The sequence below is a fragment of the Hippoglossus stenolepis genome, chromosome 9 (genome assembly GCF_022539355.2).
Source record: "Hippoglossus stenolepis isolate QCI-W04-F060 chromosome 9, HSTE1.2, whole genome shotgun sequence".
Taxonomy (NCBI): Eukaryota; Metazoa; Chordata; class Actinopteri; order Pleuronectiformes; family Pleuronectidae; genus Hippoglossus; species Hippoglossus stenolepis.
The window spans coordinates 21,981,282-22,000,557 of NC_061491.1; the positions used below are offsets into that span (position 1 = coordinate 21,981,282).

Consider the following 19,276-nt stretch of genomic DNA (forward strand, 5'->3'; position numbering starts at 1 on the left):
CTTGCGCCTGCCCAGTGTGCGTGTGTCTGTTTTCTCCTTCAGTTCCCCGCTGCAGCCAAACAGCCTCCACCAAGTCCGCTCACTCCGAACCTCTGACACAGGTAAGAAACCACTCACTTCACCTAAATGTGATATTAAACAAGTTTTAATCTCATGGTCTGATCTGCTCGACAGTTTAGCTCCTGTCATTTCTGGTTTTTAACTACTAGAATATGTGAGTCACACGTAAAGGGGTGGGAGTGCAGCAGCAGCAGGAGCAGCAGCAGCAGCAAGGTTTCACTGCCAGTTCAGGCCTGTGTGAGCCTTTACTTCACTGAATTTCACAACTGTAAAACAGCCTGAGAGTGAATATACTTATACAGAAAGTCTACTGGAAGTGGTTTATTTTTAACAAGGAGTCCTATTTCCTGTAAACTGGCATATTGTTTTTAACACTGTGCTGCAACACACAGTTTAATTTACTCAGATATATAGAGAGAGTGTGTTCATAGATTGTTTACAAGAGTGTGTAACACAAAGGTAAAGGTGTTGTGTTGGTATTCATGCACACAATGGAAGAACAGGGGCGTCATCCACTGACTGACAGGATGACCTGAGGCCATAAATCTCGTTGAAACACTTTGGTTTACGAGCAGACACATTACAGGGATCTCTATCTGTGTCTGTCACCTGTACGCATGCTCTTTACCAGGTAATTTCACAATCTGCTCAGTCTCATCAGACACAGAGAGGTAGTGACCCACACTCAGGATTTAACAAGGGGACTAAAACATCAAGGTCAGCTTGTATGGACAAGTTAAATTATTCATTTATTATTATTCTTATAATATTTATGTTTATATTTCAACACACAGACAAAAACAAAGCATTTAGAGTACAGAGCAAACATACAAAAGCATAAAAAGACAACAACCACAAAAACGCCAGACTAGACAGAGATAACTACAAACGTTACAGTCGACATCAGTCAAGCATTTAATGAAAATATAGCATATGGAGAGGAATTGCCAGAATGGATATCATGGTTATTATTATTGTGGTCATTTATCCTCTTACTTAAGAAGTCAGGCCTGTGGATCAAACACCAGACTGTCTCCTGGCTGGAACAACTCATTAATAACAACACAACATGATGCAACAGACATAGAATGACCCATGCCTCCCAAAACACACAAAGCAAATACACCCCCTCATCATGTGCTTTAAATTAAGGCTATAAATTGTCTAAGGTGTAACCTGACTGCACTTGAACTTATCTCACAGCCGCACATTCCTCCAGTTCTACGCCTCACACACTGGCCTTGGTCTCATGTTATCTGAGGGTTCAGCCAGGGTTGGGCAACTGCCTGTTTACACAGTTCAATGTTTAGTATCTGTCCATTAACAAGGACTCGATTATCAGCGTCTTCCACAGAACTGAATGATTCATTAAGATATTGTACACATCACAGGAGGTGCGGTGTTTTTGATAAAGGTAAAATGTGTCGTGCCTTCTTATAAATGCTACAGAGATGCAGCGGCCTACAAATCATGTTCTCCAAACGTAAGGGAACATACTTGATTAGTATAGACCCCCCTCTGTTCAAAAATATATAACATTCTATATTTAGTTCATTTATCTTTTGTGAAAATTGTATGTAAAAATTACCGTTCTGACTTAATTCATTTAGCACTTTTCAAAATGCCAGTATACAAAGTGCTTCACAGATATGAAAACAGAAAAGGAATGCAGTCACCCAGAGCCAGTCCTCAAATTAAGTTGCTAAATTATTGTTATTAGTCAATTATTTTATATATGTTACAATAATTGCTGAAATCATATATTATATATAGAGATGTATGACCTTCACCAATTGTCATGTTTGATTCAACATTTTGAAAGTCAAAGAATCAAACACTGCCTTAGTTTTTATGAAAGAGCAGGTTTCTGTTATAAGAAGTGAAACTATGACACAAAATGTTCTGTGTTCTTCATAAATCAAGATGTTGAACTTCTTCTTTGTGATCATGTTTGAAGATGAAAACACACAATTAATTAGTAAATCCACACTCTGTATTTTCACACAGTGTTTTTTAAAGATACTATTTGTGTGCTTGTTGACGATCACCACTGCTGTTTGTACTTTTACTTTCACTTACCTCTGTGTCAGTTTGACCTCTGAGCCGCGTGATGGCTGCCATGAGGCTGCAGCTCATGCAGACGAGAGGCAGGAGAGCGTTTGTGGAGTGATTAGTGAACAAGGGTTAAAGTCAGTTCAGTAAAGAATACAAGTGTACAATACAGAGAAATACACTGATGCTTGCAGGGGCTTTAACAGGTTGAACTCGGATAAGGACACATGTTTGAAACTTGGTCACATGTGTTGTAGTGTCATGTTCACCTGGGCTAAATATAGAGACTGAGGGAGGAAGGCTCGGAGGGAAGGAGTCAAAAAAGGACGTTGTGCTGCAGGAGGTGAGAGGGTACCGAGCTGCGAGGTAGTGAAATGACTAAGGCAGTCCAGTGGTCAGTAAAGTGCAGGTCAGCTGCCACACACCGGCTCAGTGTTTGAGAGATGAAGAGCGACACTAAGCGGAGACGGACAAAGCTTTGTGACACGCACTGTGACCGGATGTCAGGTGTCTGTGTCTGAGGGATCTTATTGGTCCGATGAGGTCCCACAAGATCACAGTCAGATCAGGGTTATTTCATTTGAGAGATTTCTTCTTTCCTCATTTTAACTCAGCAGGACACATTTGGGAAAAGGTTTATTTTTTATTGTGCAACAGAGGATAGTGACATCTGAATCAGATGCTGACAACAGGTGTGAGCACGTTGTCTTGTGTTTTTTGTTAATGTTAAACTTATAATAATAATCTCACATTTCACCAGCACTTATTGTCACTGGAAAAGCTCTAAAACCGCGCCGCACTACCCCCCACAGACACAGTTAGAGTCAGATATTTTCATCATCAGTTGGTTAAGAACAAAACTGAGGTAAAATTGAGTGAATGTTGGACTTAAACTCAGCAGGGGGCCTGAAAAACGACTCCAAATAAATTATAATGTTGTTCCGACACTACTGGATATTTTAACAACTTCACCATATTAACTTTAACGGTGATGATTCATCAGTGTTGTATTTGTGTCTGCTGCACAAACTGGCCACAAAATAATTTATTGCAGGATTAAATAATAAATGAGAGCGAATGATTGTTTCTAAACTCATTTAGTCACACATGTTAAATGATTTAAAGAAATATTTACGATTTGAAACCAGGTTTTCAGGGGGTTTAAACACTTCACCACCTCTGAAAGTGTAAAGTGTAAATCTGGAGAGAGAGAGACTGCTGCACACTGGACTCTGCTCACGTAGCCCACGTACATGACAAGCCAGAGGTCAATGACACTGTACTCTAAGGTGCCGTTGATGTAACACTTGCGGACAGATGCTGATGACAGACGACAGGTTTATGATTTGTTGTGCTTACTGTGCTCTTGTATCAGGGACACAGGGACTTCAGTATTTCACCAGCTCATCTTCAGTATTTCACCAGCTCATCGTTTCATGCAGCTAATCAGTATCCTTTGTCTGATAAAGATGCAATTCTCTCCATGTCAAACGAGGGCTGCACACGGGTCTTATCCTGTTCAAATACAGTGCACAAAGTACAAGTGCTCCTACCGCTGACATTTACAGCACAGAGTGACGCAATAGTTGGGGTCTGACTGCATGCGAAGGAAGAACAAAGATGATCACTGCCATTCTACGAGCAGCCAGCATAGTGTGCACGGTTGCTGTCTAAACAGAACGGGACTGTTTGCCGAAGTTGATCCATTGTCCCTCCTTGTGCTTCCCCACGTCTGAAGAGACATGGCAGAGATGGGGGATGTGGTGAAGCAGGACAAGACAGGAAAAGGCAAGCAGGCAGAGAACAAAGGCCACTGTGGGACATGTCAGCACCACGCACCCAAAGGGCATGGTGAGTGGGGGGGGGTGTGTGTGTGTTCATAGAAAGAGATTATGTATCATCAGGGTCCCTGGATTGCATTTTGGCTGCACCATCCTAAAGATGATGAAGTCTTGGGGGTCTGAATGATTTTAAATATATTTTTACACGCTGATCGTCTGCACTGGGTCAATCAGCGATGCATCTGCTGATAGAAGCTGCTTCGCCCTCCTTGCTCCAACCTCTGCAGAGAAGATGTGACGGATGAGATTAACAGCGGAAGGGACAGAGACGCACGAGAAGGAAGGGAAGCTTGTAGTAAACCATTAATCCAGGTTTAGGTTGTTAGTGAATGCAGGATATTCTACCTGCTCCTGCAAAGTCACCTTGTCAAAACTACCCCACCCCCCCTCCACACACACTCACATACGCACACACTGACCCAGGGGACCCTGATGACTGACAGAAGCATTACGGTGCAGTGCAGTGGTTTGCAGGACTCGCACTTGCTGACTAATCAAACCTGCTACTGCTCACGTTATCTCTACTGCATTGGCTTGCACACTATGTCATTACACATTGTACATAATATATCCCCCTCTCTCCACAAGCATTGCATAATGAGGATGTTATTAATATTAAAATACAGTAGTGACGCTTGCAGCAGAATTTCTCTGTATTGTGTCTGTTTTTTTTTTGCTTATTAACATTTCCTGCAAGAGAGTGGGTCCCATTAGTTTAACAAGCTCTGCAGCCTGCTAATGGAGCGCTGCCAGGCAATCAATAGGTTTCACATGGACGATGGGGGGGGGGAGGAGAGAAGCAGGATATCACCAGCACCCAGACAGGTCCTCTCCAGAGAGCCTGGGTTTCATCATCAGCATTTATTTATTTATAACCTCGGGAGACACATTGAGGTAGATCCCTCATTTTAAATGGTGCCAACACACATGGTTATACAAATAAATATCTATATTTCCCCAACTGAGGCAGAGATTTGAATAATCTTACTTTATATACGGATTGCTACCTGCAGTGCTTTTAGTGTGAGGGAATACAGCTCTTTATGTTTGACTTGGCCTTAGAGCTGCTGCCTGAGTTGCATTGCTTAGCTTCCACAAAGGTGCAAAACTCTGTGTATTCTGTGTGATTGTCTGCAGCATTTTAATTTGAAGGGGCACTCCATCGATCATCTAGTTCTAATGGGCAGCGCTACTCTCTCTTTGATAACACTGATATCTACAATCATGTCCTTTAAAGCAGGATTGTCTCAGTTCAGACTTTATGTGTGTAACAAAAAATCTGGCAAAGGGTGTGAGTGACTAAGATGCTATCACGCTGCATTATGGGAAATGCAGGCTCCAGCATATTTGGAGTTTGGCACTAAAATCCGGATATTTGAGCCTCTGCTGCACATTCTGCATCTTTCTTGCAAGCCCTGCAGCTTCATGGAGGTGCTTTACTAATTTGCTGGAGTATCCCTCTGACTATGCATCAGCCAACTGCTTTTTTGTGGTGTTGTAGTTTCTCTCTGTTGTTGTGAATAAGACTAAACAGTATGTACATGTGTGTTTCCTCAGGAACAATGGCTGTCCCTCCTGCATACGCCGACTTGGGGAAATCTGCCAAAGACATCTTCAACAAGGGCTATGGTAACTTCACCAAATTTATAAAATGTTTTGAATGAAGCAGGACTGATATTAGAGAAATCTCTGTTGCTCAGTGTCACTTTGAAGTGCAGCTGTTTATTTTCACTGCAGCTGTGTCAGAGCCCTGCTGTTATTTTCCATCCTTTTCTTTTTTAAATTTCCGGATGTTTCTTTCTTCCCAGGCTACGGAGTTCTTAAGCTGGATGTTAAGACCAAGTCCCAGAGCGGTGTTGTAAGTACTATTTTATTCCCTGAGAGCCTGAAGTGTTCAAATTTCTCGTGCAGGCCTTTCTCTCAGCGTTCTGTGGTATAAATGGTATGACTCATAATGTTTGCCGCCCGAGATCAGTCCAACTTACAGACTCGGTAACGTCGTCTGCCCAACAAGCTTCCTCCTAACTGTTGTTTCTCAAGCAACATGTTGTATCCTGATGGGGATGAAGGGCTTAATTTGCTGTGTGTGTGTTTTGCCATAAACCGGTTGCCATGGTAAAACCATAATGAACGCTGGTGTTTAGTTTCCCACACGCCACAAACCTCACTGAAATAAACACTGAGAATGTTTTCGCTCGGGTTTCCACTTTCCGTCGCTCTGATTTTCATTTTTCCCGGTGAAATCACTGCATGTGAGTTCAGTGTGGTTCTGCCTAACTTTATCTATTTTCTCTTTTCTCTGCTTCCTCTCTGGATGCTCCTGTCAGATGGTAAGAGGAGAGTGTGTGTGTGTGTGTGTGTGCACATATGTAATGATTAAACACACGGGGGCACTGCAGGGTAACACATTTAGATGTTTGTGTGCAGACAGTGTGTGCAGGCTTTCCGCCATGTGTTTTCTTTGCAGCAGTAATTTGTCCAAGTGACAAAGTTCCCCCCCCCCGACCTCTGCAGCCGTAACAGCACCGATCCTGAAATGCAACCACAAGCTGCCTCTCCCTCACAGTCCAGACTCTATTTTCAGTTTTCCTCCTCAACTCATGTCTCCATCTTAAATAAATAAGCAGTCATACAAACCGGAGAGGGATTGTGTGGCAGAGGAAGAGCAGAGGAACAATGCTCCCTTCCCCTCACCTTAGTTTTCTTCCTTCTTCTCTCTCCCTGAATGCTTCTTCACTCTTTCTCGCTCTCCTTTTATTTGAATAGCTGGGCTGTAATGTAGCAACGTGCCTCTCTGCTTCCCTTCACGCCTCATTTTCCATATCCCCCCCCAAACCCCTCCATCTCATTACTCCATCCCTGTCCGACCTGCAGGAGTTCGCCACGTCCGGCTCCAACAACACAGACACGGGGAAGTCCGGCGGTCACCTGGAGACCAAGTACAAGATGAGTGAGCTGGGCCTCAGCTTCAACCAGAAATGGAACACAGACAACACTCTGACCACAGAAATCACCATTGAGGACCAGGTATTAAATATATATGACAGGAACTTACTATACCTAGCTTATTAAACATTTCCAAAACCTAAATTCAAATGATTATCTCACAGTCTGTGTCTCCTGCTTGTCTCTCTGCAGCTGGCGAAGGGCCTGAAGCTCGCTCTGGACACGTCATTTGTGCCAAACACCGGGTAAGAGCATCTTCCTCATGCTGAGTAGTTTTTAATGTCTTCAATAAGTTTACAAACAAAGTGAATATAAATGCATATTATAAACATATTAATTATGCAGTGCTTTCTAAAGGATTTTCCCCTCCTTCTCTTCCTTGTTATTCCATCTGCAGGAAGAAGAGTGCCAAACTGAAGACTGGCTACAAGCGTGAGTTTGTCAATGTGGGCTGTGACCTGGACTTCGACATGGCCGGCCCCACCGTCCACGGAGCTGCTGTGCTGGGCTACGAGGGCTGGCTCGCTGGCTACCAGTTGGCCTTTGACACCGCCAAGTCCAAACTGACTCAGAACAACTTTGCCCTCGGATACAAGGCCGGAGACTTTCAGCTTCATACCAACGTGTGAGTCACCACGTCACAGTGTCGAGAGGCGGGGAAATGGAAGTGATGCAGCCAGTGAGAGAGGAAGCATTTCCCCAGGATGAAACCGAACGTTCAGACTAATACCCACTGCTGCTCACCTCTACCTTTTCTGTTTGTGTTTTCTTTTGTATTTAAGCAATGATGGCACAGAGTTCGGTGGCTCCATTTTCCAAAAGGTGAACAGCAAATTGGAGACAGCGGTGCACCTGGCCTGGACAGCCGGCAGCAACAACACCCGCTTTGGAATCGGGGCTAAATACCAGCTGGACAATGATGCGACCCTATCTGTAAGAACTGACTTCAAAACCTCTGAAATGATAAAGACAATTTTCTATAGTATCGTCAACAGTGACCATTACTGCAGTGAGGAATTATGAATTACAATTTGGGAGATTTTAGATAAAAAAACACTAGAAATAGATTATAACCTGGAAATATCGCCCTGCTGTTGTATCCCTCCACCAACCAGTGCAGCTTCAGTCCCTCCAGGTGTTCTTTGCAAAGTGCATTCACAATAATATAATGTCACCGTGAATTTTACCTTTGACCACTGAAATCTAATCTAATCTGAAATCTCATCTAATCTTTGAGTCCTAGTGACAATTGGTCAAAATATGAAGAAATTAGACCTTGAGATATCGTTCTCAAATGGCCAAAAGAAGGTTTTGTGAGGCCACTGTGACCTTTGACCATCCAAATCTAATTGGCTAATCTGTGAGTCTAAGTGAACATTTATACCAAAGTTGAAAAGATCCTTTCAAAGCATTTTCAAAAAGGCAAAAAATGGTTTCGAGAGGTCACGTGACCTTGACCTTTGACTGCCAAAATCGACTCAGTTCATCCTTGAGTCCAAATTTGATGAAATTCCCTCAAGGTGCTCTTGAGATAACGTGTTCACGGATGCGATGGATAGACAGACAACCAGAAATCTTAACGCCTTCGGCTGCTGGTCGTCTCCGTCCAGGAGGAATAATCTCTATGAGCATAGCTGAGGCCAACGGGGAATGTTATTAGCTTTGCTGGTGTTTGGTTATAAACTTAAATATCTGATAAAATCATTTTTTGACCTGATAATCCTGATAAAGGGAAAGTCAGGGATCAACAAAGTTATAACATTTATTTAAATATACACAGAAAGGTCAACATAGCCACTATAGAGCCACACCACTCTCTAAACCTACTCACTCTGCAAAACCACTTGACTTTCAAAGCCTAACTCCTCTGCAGTCGTTGATCTGAGGCTGCTTCAAATATATGAAATAAATTATGTAACTAGTAAAGTACATTTCAGCTCCCTATGGTCACTTCACCGTCCATGTTTGGTTTCTCCTCACAGGCCAAAGTGAACAACGCCTGCCTCGTTGGAGTTGGATACACACAAACCCTCAGGCCAGGTTTGTTAACTGCTTTCTTTTTGTTTCGTTTCCTGTTTCCTGTTTCCTGTCACGCACCAGCACGATTTCTTTACATGATCTGACCTCTCTTCCCTGCAGGAGTGAAGCTCACTCTCTCAGGTCTGATCGACGGGAAGAACGTGAACGGCGGCGGACACAAAGTGGGCATGGGTTTCGAGCTGGAGGCCTAAAAAGATTCAGTGGGAGGACGGACAAGAGGAGAGAGAGGGAAGCAAACGCAGGGGAAGAAGACACAGCCCAAATGTGACAACACCACAATGGTCCACTCAGCGACACATAAACACATCTTCCCTGCACACTGAGTGCTACACACATATCTACACAAATACACACATTCTTTGGCCTTAACCCTGAAACCCCGAGCAGCCTCCAAGACCTCCAGTACTGTAATTTTTAAAGAAGCAAGTGTTATTTTTAAATGTTGCATTAGTTACAGGTCCCATATGTTATATGTATCATGAAAATAGTCATTCTCTGAATAATGTGGTACTTGTGACCGGTTCGACTCGACAAAGTGCACTTTGTCTCAGACACATCTGTATTTCTGGAACACGACATGAGGCCCCTTTCTTATTTTGACTGTGTTCAGATATATTCTGTGTTTCAGACGTGAATCAGATGATTAGAAGAAGCTTGTTTTGGTATGTTGTGGTTTTGGTGCATGCTTTCAAGGCTTGAGGGAAGCTACTGACTTCAGTACAATGACGATAAACAGATGCAATAAAGGCTGGAGAGCGTTAAGCAGAAAACACACCGAGCGGCCGGCCACCCTCAGACTGAGTGGACCGACTGATTCCACCCTTTGACCTCAGTGACGCAGTTAGAAACTGTGACGCTTCAGTTGCCAAAACATCGATTTTTCAGGTCCTGTTTGGTAAAAAGGCTCCGAGCCCCGTCGTCTTGTTTGGTGTCCTGTACCTGTTCAACCTTTACCACTACATTTCACTTTATCTGTGCTGTGCTTTGTATAGGAGAGTTAGTCAACAGTTAGGAACTCAATCGACATTTATTGAATTGATGGAATAAAGAATGTAAAACTTTATCATATCAATGGGTGTTTTTTTATTTTATTTTGGTTGACATGAAACAGCAAAGGAAGAAGAACTTGTGCCTCATCCTTAGAAAAATTGGAATGAATCGAAGAAGACGTCATTTACAGAAAAATAAAACACTGTTCAAGATAGAAAATTCAATGAGGGATGTCGTCTAACATTCTGTTATTCTGACATTAATACAATCGTAACAGTATGTACACAAACAACCATCAGGATAATGTAACATCTGTCATCACTGTGAATTATCTATGTACAGTACAGTCGACCGACAATACTCAGGATACAGATTGGATGTGTAAGTGTGAAAAATCTCATGATGCAGCTGTACAACATTGTGCTGTAGCAGTCTTATCTAAAATTCACAGATTCAAATGCAATACAAATAAAAGGCCAATACTGCATAAATCTATTTAACTTACAAACTGTTTTCACAGTTTTACAATAAATTTGACCATTTTTAAAATCAACAAAGAACATTTTCAAAATCAAAAGTTATGCTTTAGACCATGAATCATCTGTACTCAACACCATCTTGAACCAGGCCAAGGGAGTATAACGGGATATGCATGTGTCGTCTCCACAAACATTGAGTCACACTAAAAACTTTTGAATCTCTTGAAATCACTGCAGGGAAACTGGACTGCACCACACTGTGCTGGTGCTCCTGTTTTTGTGTTAAACCCCTTTGTCATTATCAGAGGATGTAGAAAAACAAATTCACATTCATATTTACTCATAAACTTACATAATATTCAGTGAAAATAAATTTTGCAATAAAAAACAATGCTGCATTAAGAAACAAATAAAATCTGATAAAAATGTTGTTACCTGACACACATCTTCTTTAAAATACTACTGAAATATGTTTTTTTAACTTGTGATTAATGTGCAAAAGTATTTTCAAATAAAGAGGATGGAAATATTTCAGATCACTGCAATGCATTATTTACATTCATGTATTCTCAAACGAAAATTTGTGGTTAAAATATATTTCTGGGATATCGAGCAAACTTCTCCTCATACTGTGAATGTTGTAACTGGGATTTTATAAACATTTTAATTTTAATTACACATCCTACACCTAGGATCATCTGATGAAATCAGTGGAAGGGTTGAACTGTGCAATTCTACCCCAACTCATTTGATGGTTCTTTTAAAACGTACAGATAAGGTCAATAAATAATTATATTAGAAGTTTCTCTGATGTGAATCATTATTGCAGTAATAATTGGCTTCAGTGCTCTGATGATCGGCAGTGAACAGATGTACCTACTCTCTAATCCCATTCAGCAAATATGTGCCAGCATCTATTGCATTGTTACTCCACTCACATTGACAGAACAGCTGGTACCATGTCTCCGTGCAGTGCGACCTCCCATCCACACAGAGGCAGCACAGCACCACATGTAATCCATGAATGAAACTGAATTTAGGCGAGATCACTGGAGAAACTCTGGCCTCCGTTCAGCCACGTCCACTCACTCAACATCTGGGGCAAAAACAAAGGGTTTTAACTTTAATAGTCATCCACATAACTCAGAGAAAACCAATTAAAGCTGTTTGACATCAAAACAAGATGAGAATAAGAGCTGAGGGAGTCGTGTGTGTGTGTGTGTGTGTGTGTGTGTGTGTGTGTGTGTGTGTGTGTGTGTGTGTGTGTGTGTGTGTGTGTGTGTGTGTGTGTGTGCGAGGACAAACCTCCATACTGTTTTCTGATTCCTGCATGGTGTCCTGCAGCAAACTCTGCAGTCGACTCTCGAACGTTCTGCTCTGCTCCACCAGAGACTCATCCCTGCAGACACAACCAGGGTTTGACTCATGAAGATGCTACTCACGATAACATAAAGAGTTCATCAAGTGTTTATACTGTAAAGTCTCTGGTGATCATCAGTATACGAAGAAGACTCCCACAACTGTGTTTAAAAACCTCAGAAATATGTAAAGAATTCTCAAAGCTGTGCCAATATTTGAGTGGCTCAGTGAAATGTCAAGTAACATTTATTTTCTGTAGCTCATAATAATATTTCAGAAAATAAGTCTTGTACCCTGAATACATAACATCTTTTAAACCCCAGTGTGTGTGTGTGTGTGTGTGTGTGTGTGTGTGTGTGTGTGTGTGTGTGTGTGTGTGTGTGTGTGTTTGTGTGTGTGTAAGTGCACTCACAACTGCTGTAAACTTTGTTTGGGGGTCAGCAGAGGAGGCACCGACGAGGTGGTTCGTAATCCATCAGGACTCCCACTCACTGGGCTGCGAACTTTACTCTACAAAAGAAAAGATGATGCACTTTCTTAGTTAACACAGCACCTGCTTATCATGGAAGAGAAAGGGACATACATTCTTACGGTCACTGTATAGAATTGACTCAGCTTTTGTCATGTGACTGTTTGACATCTAGACTATTTTAGAGTCACGGAGTGTTCATTGGAAATGGGTAAATTCCACCTAATTTGAGTTTATTATAACTTGTCAGTATCTGTATACTTCCTGCAACCCTATGATAATTATTACTTCCACAAAAGAGTTATGTTTTTGTCCATGTCCTTTTGTTTGTTTTTCTGCAGAATTACACAAAAACTACACAGATTTCCAAAGAAGTTGGTGGAAAGATGGAACAAGGGCCAAGAAAGGACCCATTCAATTTTGGCTTTGATCTGAACAAAGGGGCGGATCCAGGATTTTTCCCCACCACTTTCTTTAACATTGCAAGAAATGGCATTTTGATGTTTTCCCCAGTTTCCCAGGGAATAATTCACGAATCGGGCATATTTAGGGGACTGATATTTGAGTATGTTGAATTTGGATCAGCTCTACTGAGTCACATTATAGTTTGTGGATGTACTGGTGTTATATACATTTATATGCAATCAAGAAAGCAGTATGTCTGTGTATGTGTGTGTGTGTGTGTGTGTGTGTGTGTGTGTGTGTGTGTGTGTGTGTGTGTGTGTGTGTGTGTGTGTGTGTGTGTGTGTGTGTGTGTGTGTGTGTGTGTGTGTGTGTGTGTGTGTGTGTGTGTGAGCAGTTCATGTGTCCTCACACAGGCGACCTTGAGCAGGTTCCACAGCTCCCTCTGTCGTTTCTCCTGCAGACTCATCAGGACCTGTTCGCTCTCGGCCATCTCCTGGACCACGCCCTCCACCTTCGGCAGCAGCTCCATCACACGCTGACGGCACACGGCGGTCTTACTGCCAAACACATGCACAGTGGTGTGGCAGCGGTGAACAGTGGCTCAATACGGAAGAAATGTACCTGTTCATCATGAGTTATTATGGATAACGTGTAAGCCGTTTTAAAACACTCATTTAAAACCGCAGATGTGATGGTGTAATGTTGAATGAAATCTTTCATTAATATAGGGTTGTGATTTTTTACACTTGATAGTAAACAATCAAATCTCAAGTTGTAAACGTCAGTTATGCTCTTAATTAAATGTTACAAATCTGTCACCTTTTGCACTTGGCCATCACAATACAGTTATAAATATGAATCAGTGTTTTCCATTATTCAGCCGGAGCAGACCTCGTCTCAGGGCTGTGTCTACACCACACACATTTATAAATACTTCACTCTCCTGTTTGTGAATATGTTATTAGTCACATCTCTGCTTTTCCTACAATGAAATTTTAAAATATGTGATTTGGCAAATCTTTCAGAGGCTACAAATTAATGGTCTTAATTGTGTATTATACTTATTTATCTGAATCAAAAATAATATATCATTGAATGTTAAGTCACTAGTATTGGCACCAGCTATGCTCTACACAGCCTCAGTAGGAATAGTAAGTTTTAGTATTGTGGCAACATCATGTTCCATAATTATACAAATACACAGATTCTCAAAAACCAGGTTAATGCAGTGCAACTCTTGAGTTTGTCAGGACTCATTCAGTTCTTCAGCCCACATTTTCCCCACACAATAACATCATTTATTGGTTATTCTGGAGAAGAATGGCGTGCTCGATTTTTGTAGGTCTGGGAAATGAGTCCTGTTTTGTGTGATCTGGGGATTTTGTGTGCGAGTACCTGAGGTGAGTGTAGAAGTCCTTGAGCTTCTTCTCGTAGAACTGCACAGCCTGAACCACCAGGCGCACCACGTCCTGACTGTCTCCTGGACACCGCTGGTCTGAAGGAAGGACGGGAAAAGGAAAGACAGAAGAATAATAAAAAAAAAAGGAGGTTTATTTTCAAATGGAAACACCATAACGAGTGTTAGGTAAAAAGTGAGCGGAAGCATGAAAAATCCAAACCTCTGGGTTTCTCTCTGAGTTTGCGTAACATCTCCATCGCCTTTCCCTCTCTGAGGATCACAGCAGCGACGTGAGCATGATCAAAGATCACAAAGCAGTTGTTTTCATTGCTTTTACAGTTAAATTTGGTTCAGACTTACAATGTGTCCAGGGCCTCTCCACTCCTCCACGGCTGCCTCTGCACATCCACTATGTCCTGCTGCAGCTGCATCATCTCTTCCTCCAATTCACTCACATTGGCCTGGATACACACACACACGCAGGTTTTAGTCTTTTTACAGCACAAGTGAATACTGCACCCGCACACAACCTTGTACTTCTATCTTAGTGAGGACCTTCATTGGCATTATGCATTCCTTAGCCCCTTACCCTAACCTTTACCATCACAACTAAATGCCTAAACCTAACCAAACCTAATCCTAACTCACAAAGCAAATCTTAACCCTCGAACAGCCCATTGAAAAAGTGAGGACGGCCCAAACTGTCCTCAGTTTCTCATAGTGTCCTCACGCCATAAGGTCTATGCTTAAAATGGTCCTCACAAAGATGTAAGCACAAGTACACACACACATACATGCACGCACACTCTACCTGACCACAGCCGGCAGCAGTTTGCTCCATCTCCCTCCACACACAGAGGAGCTTCTCTGATGCTACAGATGTAAAAAGACTATCATTAGTCGGTGGTAAACTGAATTGTTCGACACATTCACGTGCACTTTCTGCCTGGCTCTCAAGCTACCGACAGTAGTTTAAACGCAGTTGTAATGTAACTCCCTTCTATCTATCAAGATGTTTTGGTATATATTTGGGTATAATACCGATCCCGGTGGCTGTCTGCTCCTGGTATTTGTCCATGTCTATGTGAAGGCTGGTGGTGAAGAAGTCAAGCTTGGCCATGAGCCTCTGGTGCATGGACACCATCTCATTCTTCTGTTTGGACAGTGAAGAGTTGTGCCTCAGCAGGCTCATGCTGAAAGAACCAGAAGAAGAAATGTGTTTGTTTTATCCAACAGTTCATAGACGTGTGTGCTGTGTGTGAGAGTTTTGTGTATGTCCTACATGGCAGCTTTCTGCCCCTGCTGCAGTCTTTGCCAGTCTTCCTTCAGGGAGAAGATGGTCTGCCACGCCTGGCCACAAGTCCTCCTCAGAGGGCTGTAAGCCAGAGGGTGCAGGGGATTCGTTTCTATGAGAAAGACAGAGACAAAGAAACACACACACACAAACACACACACACACACACACAAAAGTTAGAGAGAAGCAACAGATGTTTACTGTTATCTTATTTCAATCAAGAGTTTGTAGTCAGAGTTTTGCCTCAGAGAAATTTCAGTTCTGGCAGATAAGAGAATTAGATAAGATCAAATGTATGGTTCATATAAAAACCCTTTCTACAGCTTATCTCACAACTATAACTATACTATTCTACTTAAAGAATTTGGATCTGTCCAATGTTTATTTTCTCTTTGTATTATTAGTGAATGTGGAGCAAATACACCCAAACCTCCGCTGATTTGTGGCGATTTATCGTATTGAACATAATTTGTCCATATCCAAAACTTGCTTGTTTATTTACTTAATTTATCACAAACCCAAAACAAAACTTCAACTGGAAAAAAATGCAAAAATGCAAATAAATGACACAAAGATAAAAAAAAAAAAACATCACAAAACAAGACATTGCTAACATTGTACTTTTTCAATATCCGTAGTTGAGAAAAAACAAACTCACGGGCAAAGCGGATGTTTTCTGGGAGGGTGCGAGGAGTAAACTGAGGCTCATAACTGCAAGAGGAGCGATCAAACAGGAAGACCAAGGGCAAGTCTGTCCGTCGCCCATCTATTTCCTACAGATACATATATACACACATAATTATACTATGACTCAATCATTATCACAATGTGTTGTTAAATGTGTGTACAGTGTATGTTAAATATTACTTTGTAATCCACGGCACACTGCGTGGCCAGTCCATTAGGCTCCAAGACTAATCCCGCCTCCAGCAGCAGCTCCTGATTGGCTGCAGGGATGTCAGTGTCGTCTTTTATTCTCAGCTGCAGGTCGGCCACAGTCTCATCGTCCGAGACCGAGTATATCAGGATCTTAGCGGACATCATGTTCAGGACGTGAACCAGCTGAGGGAAGCGAGAAGGACAACGCACATGAAGACAGTACAAGTACATGTGCTGTTCTGAGCTGTTGGCTGCATATAAAGATGGACGACATGACTGCTCTCCAAAAGTCAAGCCACCTTGACTGGCAGCAGTATAGGTCATAAATCCTACCTCCGCTATGTTAGTGGATGGGACATGGAACAAACTAAAAAGTCAAAGTACGCGTCAAATACATTTTTATCAAAGATGTTTTCTGTCATTTTAGATCCCATCCCCTAATTACTACTGCACAGAATCAAATGTGCAAGATGGTGGCATTCAGATCCAGGACATTTTAGCTTCATTTCTGGATAGTGTGAGGAAATGAAGATGATTCGTCCATCATCATTTTACAGTCTAAAGCAATAAAAAAACAGGTGAACAATCCCTTTAAAGGCAACTCTTCTAAACTTTACATTTCACTACAGCTGCACCATCAGTCCATGAGGTTTACATTAAATAAACATGTTCACACAGAGGAAAGTGAAAGAATAAATTAATGAATTACTTAATCAACCTTGAGCTGCAGGATAATCTCCAGCTGGGAGAAGCAGTCGCTGGGCGTAGCTTTGGGGTCTTTTCCTCTCTCCTGAGGCGACCACTTAAACATCAGCTGCAGCCACTTCTCCATCTTCTTCAGCAACAGACTGTCAAACAACAGTTATCACATTAGACTGAGGTAATTAGAGTCATGTTTATGTGCATGTGTTGGTGTGTCACAGATGAAACCACCTGTTGAGGTTGTTGGGCTGGGGCAGAGATTGGGAGAAGCGGACCTCCCCTGAGAGGGCCTCATAGACAGCAATATCATGATCCTCCTTTAGCCTCAGTTTGTTGTACCTGAAATCACACAGGTGGGTTATATGAGAGAAAAGCTCTAAAAATGAGGCCTGGAGTTGCATATCTTTGTCTTTTCATCAATTTGATTTCTAACCTGAGAACGTTTCATGTAATAAACGGGGAGTATTTTTCCTCTATGTAACCCACACCCCTGTGGAGTTGTATATTTTTCTTCATATTATAGAGGCACCAAGGCCATTGCAGTTGGCACAACCCACATATCCTGCAATTCTTTGCTCTGGCAACTCTTGCTTATTTTTGTATTCAATGTTATTCATTGTGTGTCAAAGTCCTTCACGTAAAACAATAACACTCCTTTGGAATTAAGCTTATCATTTCTTAACATTGAAAAATGGCATTGTTCTGCTTCTTTCAAAACATAGACTATAGTGACAGAGGTGCAAAAGCAAAAAAAGGGAAATTTGAGACGGGTTAAATGGTGGAACTTTTGAAATGAGTCACTCTGAAACTAGTTTTGGAAAACATTACTTCATTTCCTTTGTGATTTTGTGAAATTGTTGGAAAAGTGGTACTACCAGGGGAAGGGCTGCCAGGTCGGTAAGAAAGGACGATATCCAGTAATGCACTCAAACACCAAGGTCCCAAAGCTCCAGTAGTCCACAGTGACTGTGTACTTCTGCCTATCAATGAGCTCCGGAGCCTGAGACATGGGAAAGAAAAGCACCAGGTAAAGGTATTTCTGTCGAGAAACACAGAAGGAAAATGATGTGTAAAACATTTCCAACGCTTACCAAGTACTGCAGAGTTCCCACAAATGATGTGCACAGGCTGCTCTGGTCCAGCTCTTTGGCATAGCCAAGATCTATAATCTTGTGGATCAACTGAAATTAGGGGAAAGTGTAAAGAAAAACATGTTATAAGCAAACTACAGTAGGAACAGTTTGACAATTTGTCCTTTAAAATCCCGAAACCACAAAATCAACGTCTGTGTGTTGGATTTGCTGTTGCTCTGGTATGCAAGACAAAAAGAAGTCTTCATGCAAAACTATAAACTTAGTGCAGATAAAGTTTGATTGGTTACATTTCTATAAACTATAAACCCAGCACTGCGCATAAACATGGATATATGACCTTTTTAATACGTCTAGCCTCAGTTCTATAACATTTTTCATTTTCCTGTGTCGTGTTACAGGCTGGAGAATAACATGATTTATTACATAACAAATTAGAAGGGGGCCCCACGGAGGAAGGTAAGGACAATGCAGCCTCGTAACTGCAAGCATAAGTTAAGGGATTCAGTTTTCCACAGTAAATATTCAGTGCAGCAACATTCTGCTCAACTGGTGAGTGTTAACATGTGGATGTGAGAGAGACAAGTCCCCTGCACTTATTCCACATAAGCCACATAGAAGCAAATAAGCCTTTATATGACCTCTTTGTTGTGGTTTGGGTGTAGTTGTCATAAGAAGATGGTTAACAGGGTCTTTAACTCACTCTCTTCTCTCCCTGCTGCAGCACAATGTTTTCTGGCTTCAGATCTCTGTGGATGATCCTTTTATTGTGGAGGTAGGTCAGAGCCGAAGCTGCGGGAGAGCAGGGGGAAGAGACGAGAGCGGAAAAGAAAAAGACGAAGGCAGAGTTAGTGCTGCCTGCATTCCACTTACATACACGCCAATTAATAGAAGAAGTACACTGTAACATGGACCGAAAAACTGGCAGTTAGAAATACAACATTAAGCAAAATGTATATAAAGGACATAAATTGTAGTACATCAATGCCAAAGATATGTTTGAGGTTATTTATAAACAGCGTCGCAAATACATAGTCACCTAATTTAGAAGGTAATAGGTAATAGTTATGTTTCACCCCATTTTTCTAGCATCGAAAACTTACCGGAAATATTAACACTTGAACAAACATGGTTGTGATAAGAACCACATAAACCGACAGGAACTGTCTTTGAGAAAATGTTTTTTAACATGTACTTTGACATTTATTTTGTTCCTGTCCCATCTACTAACAAGGAGGAGGCTAGGTTTATGACCTACACTGCAGCTAGC

General features: G+C 41.8%; 2 protein-coding genes across 6 annotated transcripts in view; one reads left to right on the plus strand and one right to left on the minus strand.

Moving 5' to 3' along the window:
* Positions 1-10,002, plus strand: vdac3 (voltage-dependent anion channel 3). Of its 4 annotated transcripts, XM_035165160.1 has the most exons (11): positions 1-101; positions 3,851-3,963; positions 5,511-5,582; positions 5,762-5,811; positions 6,281-6,283; positions 6,828-6,980; positions 7,092-7,144; positions 7,297-7,524; positions 7,682-7,832; positions 8,882-8,939; positions 9,039-10,002. In XM_035165160.1, the coding sequence occupies exons 2-11, from the start codon at positions 3,855-3,857 to the stop codon at positions 9,128-9,130; spliced, it is 969 nt and encodes a 322-aa protein (XP_035021051.1). In that variant the 5' UTR covers positions 1-101; positions 3,851-3,854; the 3' UTR covers positions 9,131-10,002. The 4 variants fall into 4 exon arrangements, with proteins under 4 accessions (XP_035021051.1, XP_035021053.1, XP_035021054.1 ...); XM_035165162.2 differs by lacking the exon at positions 3,851-3,963 and having other exon boundaries at positions 2-101; XM_035165161.2 differs by lacking the exon at positions 6,281-6,283 and having other exon boundaries at positions 54-101.
* ikbkb (inhibitor of nuclear factor kappa B kinase subunit beta) overlaps positions 10,003-19,276 on the minus strand; it is a 20,948-nt gene continuing 11,674 nt past the window's right edge. Inside the window, exons 6-22 of one of the 2 annotated variants that reach the window (XM_035165159.1) lie at positions 18,710-18,798; positions 18,007-18,096; positions 17,791-17,915; positions 17,147-17,254; positions 16,932-17,061; positions 16,202-16,396; positions 15,993-16,107; positions 15,323-15,446; positions 15,082-15,233; positions 14,852-14,913; positions 14,401-14,501; positions 14,261-14,310; positions 14,037-14,136; positions 13,060-13,198; positions 12,180-12,277; positions 11,714-11,807; positions 10,003-11,504 (exon numbers count right to left, since the gene is read on the minus strand). In XM_035165159.1, the coding sequence (XP_035021050.1) occupies positions 11,445-11,504; positions 11,714-11,807; positions 12,180-12,277; positions 13,060-13,198; positions 14,037-14,136; positions 14,261-14,310; positions 14,401-14,501; positions 14,852-14,913; positions 15,082-15,233; positions 15,323-15,446; positions 15,993-16,107; positions 16,202-16,396; positions 16,932-17,061; positions 17,147-17,254; positions 17,791-17,915; positions 18,007-18,096; positions 18,710-18,798 (1,832 nt within the window). In that variant the 3' untranslated portion in view covers positions 10,003-11,444. Of the gene's footprint in view, positions 11,505-11,713; positions 11,808-12,179; positions 12,278-13,050; positions 13,199-14,036; positions 14,137-14,260; positions 14,311-14,400; positions 14,502-14,851; positions 14,914-15,081; positions 15,234-15,322; positions 15,447-15,992; positions 16,108-16,201; positions 16,397-16,931; positions 17,062-17,146; positions 17,255-17,790; positions 17,916-18,006; positions 18,097-18,709; positions 18,799-19,276 lie in introns of both variants that reach the window. The other variant, XM_035165158.1, reaches the window with a different exon arrangement.